This window comes from Podarcis filfolensis, assembly GCF_964270895.1.
Source record: "Podarcis filfolensis genome assembly, chromosome: 9".
Taxonomy (NCBI): domain Eukaryota; kingdom Metazoa; phylum Chordata; class Lepidosauria; order Squamata; family Lacertidae; genus Podarcis; species Podarcis filfolensis.
Window position 1 is genome coordinate 7,585,571 of NC_139610.1, and position 11,170 is coordinate 7,596,740.

An 11,170-nucleotide genomic window follows, 5' to 3' on the forward strand; every position below is an offset into this window, starting at 1 on the left:
AAAATCCTTTGCAAAACAGGAGCTGAGCTGGTCAATGCCACAGACCCAGAGCTAGTCAAATTCATGGGGAAATTTATTACGGACTCTTTGCAGGTGGCAAAATACGCCAATGTGGGTTAGGCGGGCGGCGATCCAAATTCACAAGTAAGTAACACTTTTGGTTCATTTCTCGAACGTGCGCGTATTGACCATACATTTTCTTTGTTTTCTTTATGCTAAACATTGGAATTTTACCTCTGTGGCTTGTTTTACAAGAGTTGTTTTAGTTTTTTTCTTCTCAAATTGGAGTAAAAATGTGGGTATATTTTAAAAACTGCTCTCCTTGACTGAAATGTGGGGACTTGAAGAGGACCCTCACCTTACCCATGGCCCTTAGATGCTGAAGTGGGATCCTGATGGGGAGAGGAGTAAGAAGATGGGGGACCGTGTTGAGACAGAGGTCAGGGGGAAGAAGCAACTCTGGCGCTGAGGGTAGGATTGATTCCCCGCTTTGGCAAAGCAAGGGGAGAATGAGTGGCCTAAAATGAGTCCTTTGAGTTGGACAAAGGTCTAAGTAAAGGTAAAGGGACCCCTGACCATTAGGTCCAGTCGTGGCCGACTCTGGGGTTGCTCCATCTTGCTTTATTGGCCGAGGGAGCTGGCGTACAGCTTCCAGGTCATGTGGCCAGCATGACTAAGCCACTTCTGGCGAACCAGAGCAGCACACGGAAACGCCGTTTACCTTCCCGCCGGAGCGGCACCTATTTATCTACTTGCACTTTGACGTGCTTTCGAACTGCTAGGTTGGCAGGAGCTGGGACCGAGCAACGGGAGCTCACCCCGTTGCGGGGATTCGAACCGCCGACCTTCTGATCGGCAAGTCCTAGGCTCTGTGGTTTAACCCACAGCGCCACCCGTGTCCCTAGGACAAAGGTCTACTTATAAGTAAAATCAGGACTGGAAGTGAGGGCAAGGGAGCCAGGAAACAGATGTGGTCAGTGGAGGAGAAAGGGTGCTTCCAGGCCACTCCTATTCTGAGAATCATATACTGGCCAATTGAAGCTGTGCAATTTGGAATTCTGGTGAGATAAATGTCTGGCTTAGGCCAAAGAGAATCTTCCTTCTCCCACTACTTTCCTAACAAAAGACAAAAAACAGCCCTTTGATAAAGTAAAGCTCTGTGTTCCCTTTAAATCTTCTGTAGGGGAAAACCTTTCACCTATTTCTCTTTTTAATAAATGTGTTAGCAGCTGCAGCTGTAAAGAGGCACATCAGTGGAATTTGCAAACTGAGATAAAAAGGCAATGATATAAAAATGGTTAAGAAAGAAATGGAATTTGGGAACGGGGCAAGTGTTGCTTCAGGGTAGCTTGAGAAACTGTTGCACATGGGCTCTGCTCTTTGACACGTCCACAGAAGAGAAACTGAGTGAGTACAGTGGTACCTTGGTTCTCAAACACCTTGGTTCTCAAATGCCAAAAACCCAGAAGTACTGTAAGTGTTCCGGTTTCTGAAAATTTTTTGGAAACTGGACGTCTGATGTGGTTGTCGGCTATTGTTTCTGGGACACGTGCACCAATCAGAAGCTGCTCCTTGGTTTTTGAACATTTCGAAAGTCAAACAGACTTCCGGAACGGATTAAGTTTGGCGCTTTTGTTTTTGCCATTTATTTTGCGTTTTTGAGGCTTTTTCGGTTAACTTGTTTTTGTGACTGTGTGGAACCCAGTTCAGCTACTGATGGATTGTGTGACTGCGGAAATGGATAAAAGCCCCCCGTCCGAACAATGACTACCATCAGTGAAGGAAAGTAAAAAATTAATTTTAATTTTTATCATCTACAATATTGTCTTATTTATTTTATAGTACAGTACATTGATTACTGCTTTCGTTTTATTGATCATTAGTTTCATTCGATAGTAAAATTCATATTAAATTGCTGTTTTAAGGGTTGTTTTTAAAAGCATGGAACGGATTAATCTGTTTTGCATTACTTTCTATGGGAAAGCATGCCTTGGTTTTGGAATGCTTTGGTTTTGGAACAAACTTCCGGAACAGATGAAGTTTGAGAACCAAGGCACAACTGTAATCCCACTCCAGTGGCATCAGCACTGGAGGGAAAACCAAGCGAGATGTGGTGCAGCACCACCTTTGCAAAGCTAAGCAGGGTCTGACATGGTTTCAAATTGGATGGGGGGGACCATGTGTTGAGATTCTTGAATTGCAGGAAGTCTCACAGGGTCCATTCTGGCTCTACAATTCTATGACTCTGTTGTTCAGTGGTTCTACATGGGATCTCCCTGACAATTAGGTTCACAGTCTGCAGGTTCTCCTAGATCCAGCTTGGTCTCTGGAGGCCAAAATGGCCTATGGAGCTTGGAGGGCTAAGGCTGGTGCAGCTGTGGCCCCACATGTAGTGTTGGCATGGTTATCTGTGCACTGGTAGCATCCTGGATTGATTATAGCAATACCTTTGAAGACACCTTGGATACTCCAGTCAAAATACATCTGCTGGCTTACTCTGGGAATAGGTGTACGTTTCTGTTGGGGATAATTCAGACTGAAATTCCCAGGTGTCAAAAAAGGTTACAGTATTTATGTCTGCTACTACTGCAGTCCGTGTTTTGTTAGCCCCAAAATGGAAAATGAGTGAGGTCCCAACCAAAGACTGGCAACTTGAGTTGACTGAATATACACAACTTGCAGACTTAACATATAGAATAAGAGAACAAGAAGAACCTACGTTTAAAGAAGATTGGAAAACGTTTATTGCACATATGGGAAATAACTGTGTACAGCTGAAAACGCTGGCAGCATTAAGATAAATGCAACAGTGTAAGTAAGTTTTGATGGATGCAATAATGGAATACTGAATGGTATAGTTTTGGTAAAATATGCAGGAATTTATGATATGTAAAATGAACCATGGAAAGACAAGTAGGGAAATCATTGATCTCTCAAGGATGTAAAATGAGTATTTTAGATTGTAAAACGGAAAATTTAACAATATGTATATATAAGTCCGCTGGTTGCTGGTCCACTGTTGTGCATAATTCAAAGTATTGTGCTTGGCTTAAATGCCCTGCATAGTTTTGGACCTAGGTACCTCAAATAATATATGTTTCCATGCAAATGTGTCCATATATTGTGGTAATAGACAAGCCCAGCCCTATCATTAGGCAGTGAGAGACAACCACCTCAGTCCATAAATGCTGGGAAACACTGGAGACAGCCCTCCCAGTGGTTCAGAGCGGTGGACTTGTAATCTGGTGAACCGGGTTCGCTTCCCCGCTCCTCCACATGCAGCTGCTGGGTGACCTTGGGCTAGTCACACTTCTCTGAAGTCTCTCAGCCCCACTCACCTCACTGAGTGTTTGTTGTGGGGGAGGAAAGGAAGGGAGATTGTTAGCCGCTTTGAGATGCCTGAGGTGATAAAGCGGGATATCAAATCCAAACTCCTCCTCTTCTTCTTTCGTTGGTCCTAAGGACTTCCTTGCATTTGCATATCTACCCTGTTTCCTTGGGATTGAAATAAGATTCAGCTGCCAACCCAATCAGTTTCCATACATGGAATTGGAAGTGGTGCGGTTTAGGGCCGGCCCAAGACATTTTGGCACCTGAGGTGAACTGCAAGATGGTGCCGGCCCTGCCAGGGAAGAAGGGATGAGTGAGAATCTACACTGGGAACAAGAAGGGAATAAAGATCTACATTGGGAAGGAGGAGAGGAGGGCAACCAGCCAATTGCAAAACCACCTACAGAATTAACACATATGTGAATACCTTAAAAGAAGTACAGTGGGGGGGGGAGTATTTGCTAAATTTGCCCGTTTGCCCTCTGATGAAGAAATGACCAGTCCATAATTTTAATGGTAGGTTTATTGTAGCTGTGAGATACAGAATAACAGGAAAACCCCCAGAAACCCAGAAGACAAAAGTCAGAGATTGATGTGCATTATAATGAGTGAAATAAGTATTTGATTTCCCTATCAACCAGCCAGATATCAGGCTACCTGGTATCTTCACTGTATGTAATGAGCTGAGATTAGAAGGACCTGCTGTAAGGGAGAGGTCTTACTGCTTTTATATTGTTTTTATCTTTTTTTGTACACCACCCTGGAACATAGCTGTCAACTTACAGATTTGAAAATAAGGGACCAGCAGCCTCAAAAATAAGGGATCAGCAGCCAAAATAAGGGATTTTCCGGGCACAGATATGTTCAACTTCTGAGCCCCTCCAAGCCAAAGGCAGAAAGCCCAGCCAGCAGCCAAACGAAGCCTGAAGCCTCAAGGGAAACCACCGTCACCTCTCCGCTGGGAAGCGCTGAGCAAAGGCAACGCAGCCGATCTGATCGGCACAAGGCATGCAAGCTCCACCCCCCAGTCGTTCTTAGACTTCTTACTGGGTGAGCAACGCAGCCAAGCAACACAGTTGGAGCCTCCCTCCTCCCTGGCCGGCAGGGAGGGAGGGAGAGGAGCTGCTTCCTTTGAAACCCGGGAAATTTAAGGGACATCATCAATGCGGGACACAGCGCTGGGATAAGGGACTGTCCCGCCAAATAAGGGATGCTTGACAGCTATGCCCTGGGAACAATTTGACAGAAGGGGAGCATGAGAAAGAGAAGGAAAGAAAGTTTAGGCATCTTTATAAAGCTAAGATAGTCAAGGCATCTAACGAACTTTGGAAACCACACCCAAAAATGGGGGGGGCATGGAGCTGTCAGTAGTAGGGTCCAAAATTGTGTATTTCTCCCCTCCACAGGGGTGACACACTCAGATTTAATCCTGGCTCCTGAAATATTTCATTGCAATGAATATGAATTCTAATATTTTTCAATACTTATTGCTGCAATCCTATACACACTTAGCTGCAATCCTAACCCCACCGAGGACTGCATTCAATGGGACTGAATTCTGAGTAGACATGGTTAGGATTGCACTGTTAGTGGATTAATAAAACACTAAACAAGGCCCATTATCATTTTAATTAGTACCTGAAATTAGAACCTAAAAAGTTCACCTGACTTTAGTTGCTGCTTTTCAGGTCACTGAAGATGGGTCCCATTGTCACCGCAGAAGCAATTGATCCATTACTCCACATCTCTGGTGCTTGGTTAAATTACCTTGACCTGTCATAAACAGAGCTTAACTGTTTAACATTAAACATGCAGTCAGAGCACAAGAGCTTTCTCATTCTCATGGTGAATAGCAAGTACTGTACACTCTTCAAAATGTAACGCTTTTATATCATCTGAACAGATGGAACATCTTCCAAGGAAGGAATTTCCCATTAATCTTGAATGGAAAATCTTCATAGCCTTTGTGAGTCCTGCCACATTTACACAACCCAAAACTCAATGTTGTTTTCTTTTCCATGTCAGTATTTCCGCACCTGGTGAAGAAGTTGAACACAGCTCTCCATGTGGCAATTATCCTTTTCCTCTGCGTGGCGTTTTCTTTTGCTCTGGTCAGTTTGGCATTCTGCATATTCAACATAATTAAAGTTCCCTATCGGGCTATTAAAGGCCCAGCTGGAATCGCCTTGTGGAACGTCCTTGCAGGTAAAATGTCGGATGGCACCCACCTTTTCCTATTGCTAGATTAAGGGTTTGCTTTCCATTATCTCTGCATGTCACTAAATGCTCTTGGGGAAATTTCCATTGGCATCTTTGGGTATGTGTAGTCTGGACAAGAGGAGACTGAGAGGAGATAGGATAGCCATCTGCAAACATCTAAAGGGCTGTTACGGGGAAGATGGAGAAAGCTTGTTTTCTCCCATTCCAGAGGGTAAGACCTGATCCAATGGCTTCAGGTTAAAAAAAGAAGATTCAGACTAAACATCAGAAATAACTTCATGTTGGCAAGAGCTGTCTGACAGTGGACCAGACTCCCTCGGAAGGTGCTAGGCCATGGGTAGGCCAACTAAGGCCGGATCCGGCCCAATGGCCTTCTAAATCCAGCCTGTGGACGGTCCAGGAATCAGCGTGTTTTTACATGAGTAGAATGTGTCCTTTTATTTAAAATGCATCTCTGGGTTATTTGTGGGGCATAGGAATTCGTTCATTTTTATTTTTTTTCAAAATATAGTCCGCCCCCCCCCCCCACACAAGGTCTGAGGGACAGTGGACTGGCCCCCTGCTGAAACAGTTTTCTGACCCATGTGCTAGAGTCTCCTTCCTTGGAGGATTTTAAGCATGGAGCAAAGTGGCTCTACAATTCTCCGTTTCTAAGCTATTTTTGCGTTTCAGTGTATTAATGCCTTTGTGTTTTGAATTCTCTTGCAGGTGGCTTTGCAGTGCTGGGTGTGACTAGCTTCATGGCTGCCGTCAAACTGCACAGTCTGACAGAAAGGATTGCCAATTTCCAGGAAAACGTCTTCCAGTTTGTAATCCTGGAAGAACAGTATGAACACTCTTTTTGGCTTTGCGTGGCAAGCGCGACCATTCACGGTGTGAACTTGCTGCTAGTTGCCGTCAGCACAATTCATTTCCCTAAGCGGAAGACAAAGACAGAAGAAGCAAATGTTGCAGCTGAAGACATCATGTACTGAATACCTAACTGGTGGGCCCACCACTTGGCTGGCCCCAAGCTTAAGACTTGCATTATTTGTTTATCTGCACTATGTGAAAGAAGGGTATAACACCACAGTGTGGAGAGGGGTGCATGAGTGTGGAGGAAGTGCAGCGAGAGCCACAATGCCCCTGGAGGGTCCACCAAGCCAAGAAGAAGACCATTCCCACATTCCATTAAACTCCTGGGAAGCTTGAGTCTTTCCCACGCTGGGTCAAAATTCCCCAGGAGGTCAGCACAAAGCAAGAACATCCCTTCCCATTCTCTCACTTGGACCTTGCCCATAGAACTCCAAAACCCTACAGCCTACCTGAGGAGGACGTTTGCCTATGGTACAGTGCTGTGCAATGGGTAATTTATGCCTGGACTCACTTAAAGGTAATTTAAAACACAGAGGAAAAAGCACATACCACCTCAGAATGTGGGTGTAACATTTTTCTGAATGCTCCCAGCCTAAAAATCCTTATGTGCAAAGTTAACATGGCGGGAGAAGGGCTGTGCAGAGATCTTTCTCCCTTGACCATCTGGCTTTCCACATAATTTTTGATGCAGGGAAGCATCTAGAGTGAACGGGGTACTGCCCCACCAAGCCTAGTTGGCCCTCAGTGAACCACCAACTGCCTGTTACAGATAGGTAGCCGTGTTGGTCTGCCATAGTCAAAACAAACAAAAAAAAATTTCCTTCCAGTAGCACCTTAAAGACCAACTAAGTTAGTTCTTGGTATGAGCTTTCGTGTGCATGCACACTTCTTCAGATACACTGAAACAGAAGTTGCCAGATCCTTCTATATAGTGAGAAGGTGGGGAGGGGTATTACTCAGAAGGGTGGTGGGAATGGGTGATTGGCAGGTAGCTGTGATGAGCCTGTTGACGACTCTTAACGACTGCAATAGGTCTTACAGGAAAAAGCAAGGGGTGAGAAGGTGAAAAATGGCTTTGTTATGTATAATGAGATAAGAATCCAATGTCTTTGTTCAGACCAGGTCTCTCCATGGTTTTAAGTTTGGTAATGAGTTGCAATTCAGCAGCTTCTCTTTCCAGTCTATTTCCAGTCTTTCCACCAACTGCCTGTCTTCCTTCCTTCTGACCAGTCCAGGACACATGTGGGAATTAAAAATAATAATAACAAAAGGGGGCGGGGTTCCAGGAAAAATGACTTTGGCAATCCCACCTGCCGCTGACGATATGCAATTTTGGCTTTCGGCACAATCACCGGAATGCAAATTGTGGGCTTACTGGGAGCCCATTCTCATGTGATACCATCCTGTGGTTTGTGCCAGAAGCTTCTTCTGACGATTCAGACGGAGATTTGAGCAGAGTCTCGCTGATGGTGGTTGTTTCTCTGCAGGCTGGCTCAAGCTGTTTCGCTATCCTATACAAAAATCATTACAGGCCTGGCACACAGATACTAGTCACATCGTATAACGTGTGGGGAGGGCAATTGCGATTTGTCCAAGAGTTTTCCCATCCTCTTTTTCTTCTGCCCAGAAGTGAATGGAGTCAAGAAAAGTGCCGTAATTGATGCTTGTTTGTCACACATTTCACAAGTTCCAGGCTCTGCTATTACAAGGGTTTTTCCTGCTACGTAGAAGTGAATGGAGCAAAAGGCTCAATTTACTTGAATGAAGCCAGGTTTTAAAAAGACTGCAATGGAGGGGAAATGTACATACAGTGTGACAAAGCACACCAGATATATTGTTCCAAAGGTGAGCAGGGGTGAATTGTGTGTTTCCAGTTATCTTGGTGCTCCTGGGTTTCTACTGCTCCAAGCAGTGGATTTTTGGCTGATATGGTATGTGCTTGAGAAAACATATTACCAGAATACTTGCACATTACCAGAATATTCAGCCAACAAAGCTTTGGCCATGGTGATTTTAAGGTGGGTGTGGTCTGTTGGTGTTACTTGATCTCTCAGCAGAACCAGCAATTAACATAAAATTCATTGTAAAATCTGTTTCAGAGAGGATTATTTCAAAATGGACTAGTAATGGCATGTTTTTTAAGATTGTTTGCAATTCTAAATATGCAAGACAAATTGGAAGGAAAAGACCTTTACTGCTTTTTTAAAAAATGGAAACACTGTATTTGGGCATCTGAGTAACTTAACTTCCACTGTTAAAAATTAGTATGAAAATATAGTGGATACAACATTTCTATAAAGACTATGGGACTGTTTTTAATTAGCTGCAAAAATAGGGTTGCCATACTACTGCTCAACAACTTTGCCAAAAAAAAGCACAACTTTTGTGTCCGGATTTTCACTTTTTGAAATACGGCAACTCTATGCAAAAATGGAAAATGCTTCCAGGGTTCAAGAGGAAAGACTTTCAACACACATCTGAAAATAATTTGTAAAGCATTTGAGCCTTTGTCCATTCTGAGAACAAAAGTATTAACTGAAGAGAAAAAGTTTTAGGAGCAAAATTTGTTACCAAAAGGGGGATTAGCTTACCCATTTTTCCAAGAAGTTGGAATTTCCAGGGTGGTCTTTTTTCAGAAGCTGACTCCTTGTGATGAGAGAGAGCACTTCCAGCATTATTGTCCAAGCTGTTTATTTACAAAAATACATACAATACTTAGTAAAAGAAAACAGACTTGTACAACAGACAGCACAACTGCTAATCCTGTCTCACATTCCTAATGAATACTTGCACCCCAATGCAGTTTAAATTATCTATTCCAAATTGAAATTACCTTTTGATTGTCTCTCTGTCCTTTCTTCCCCCCCTGCTCCACAGCGTGACATTCTCAGGCCTGTAGATTCCAGACCATTAAAGGTCAAGGGACCCCTGACCATTAGGTCCAGTTGTGACCGACTCTGGGGTTGCAGCACTCATCTCGCTTTATTGGCCGAGGGAGCCGGCGTACAGCTTCCAGGTCATGTGGCCAGCATGACTAAGCCACTTCTGGCGAAACCAGAGCAGCGTACGGAAATGCCGTTTACCTTCCCGCCGGAGCGGTACCTTTTTATCTACTTGCACTTTGACGTGCTTTCGAACCGCTAGGTTGGCAGGAGCAGGGACCGAGCAACGGGAGCTCACCCTGTCGCGGGGATTCGAACCGCCAACCTTCTGATTGGCAAGCCCTAGGCTCTGTGGTTTAACCCACAGCACCACCCGCGTCCCATTAAGAACCACCAAAAGCTCCTGTTGGCTATACAAGCAGAACCATCATGTTTGATAGTCTTCCTTATTGACCTAACTCATAACAACATAAAGAGATGATGGCCAATTTGAGAACTAGTATACCATTGTGTCAAAGAGACAGGTCTGTGTACCAGGAAGTCCCCAGGTGACAACTTGCTTTTGCTGAAGACTCACTAGGTGTTTGAAAATCCCCCACACGGCCCCACCCCAGAACCTGCAATGTGAGAATGATACGGACATACCTTATGGAACATTATGGCAGAATGCCTTGAGGAGACTGACATAAATTACTGGCAGAGCTAGTTCCCACACCATTCCAGTATGATGGGTGATGCTCCTGCTGGAAGGAACTACAGAACTGGCTCTACCTATCAGTTCTCTAAAATTGCAAGACAGCAGTATGGGAAGTTGCCTTGGAGACCTGACTCTGAACCCACAGTAGTTTTGTGGTACAGTGGTACCTCGGGTTAAGAACTTAAGTCGTTCTGGAGGTCCGTTCTTAACCTGAAACTGTTCTTAACCTGAGGTACCACTTTAGCTAATGGAGCCTCCCGCTGCCGCCGTGCCGCCACCACACGATTTCTGTTCTCATCCTGAAGGAAAGTTCTTAACCCGAGGTACTATTTCTGGGTTAGCAGAGTCTGTAACCTGAAGTGTCTGTAACCCGAGGTACCATTGTATTCATGTCTTTGGTAAAACCTTCAGAAAGCAGCTTCAGTAATGGATACCTTCAATTAAATGTGCTGCATTGTGCCATCAAGACAGTGGAATATTTGTGACCACACTACCAATTCACCTGCATTTGAACAAGCAGAAAATGGTGGGTTTGCAGTACGACGCCATACCATTTATAGTGTGGCTGATCAGGTGTGCAATGGGCAGGAAAGGTTTGGGATTGGGAATGCCTGCCTTGTGCAGATTTTGACAAATATTCACATGTCCATTTAAACTACTTGATCATTAATCACTTGGTTACTCAACACTTGATAGTTCCTAGCTGATTGTGTGAACTGCCTTTAAGTGACACCCAAACAAGATGTTTACAGGGATGACAAGGCTGCCATGTCCACCAGCCAATGTCACTCTGAAAATGTCCTCATCACCGAGTTAAAGACTCTCAGGATGTGAAAGACCTTTGCCTACAATCCTGCCATTTGGAAACGTTTGCCACTGCCACTTAAAAGTAGTTGGGAGCTATGCAGAAATGGTGAAACTTACTGGAAGAAAAAGAAATCAAGATAACAAACTTTTTATATATATATATAAAAGAATTGAAATGGTTTATTGAATATTTACAGATAAATTGTAAACAGGTAAAAACATTGGCAGGATTATTGTAATGACCTGCAGTTTCATAAAATTATTTAAAGATGATGAATGCAGTGGTACCTCGGGTTACAGGCGCTTCAGGTTACAGACTCCGCTAACCCAGAAATATTGCCTTGGGTTAAGAACTTTGCTTCAGGATGAGAACAGAAAT

The 11,170-nt window shown here is 44.0% G+C and overlaps 1 protein-coding gene across 1 annotated transcript; it reads left to right on the top strand.

Annotated features, from left to right (window-relative positions):
- On the top strand, positions 1–7,098 carry CLRN2 (clarin 2; the record flags this gene model as incomplete). The annotated part of the gene is given in 4 exon segments (XM_083572153.1): positions 1–61; positions 64–144; positions 5,356–5,535; positions 6,259–7,098. Coding segments are annotated over 4 exon segments (588 nt in total), but the record flags the coding sequence as incomplete, so codon positions are not given.
- Between the last annotated feature and the right edge of the window lie 4,072 nt (positions 7,099–11,170).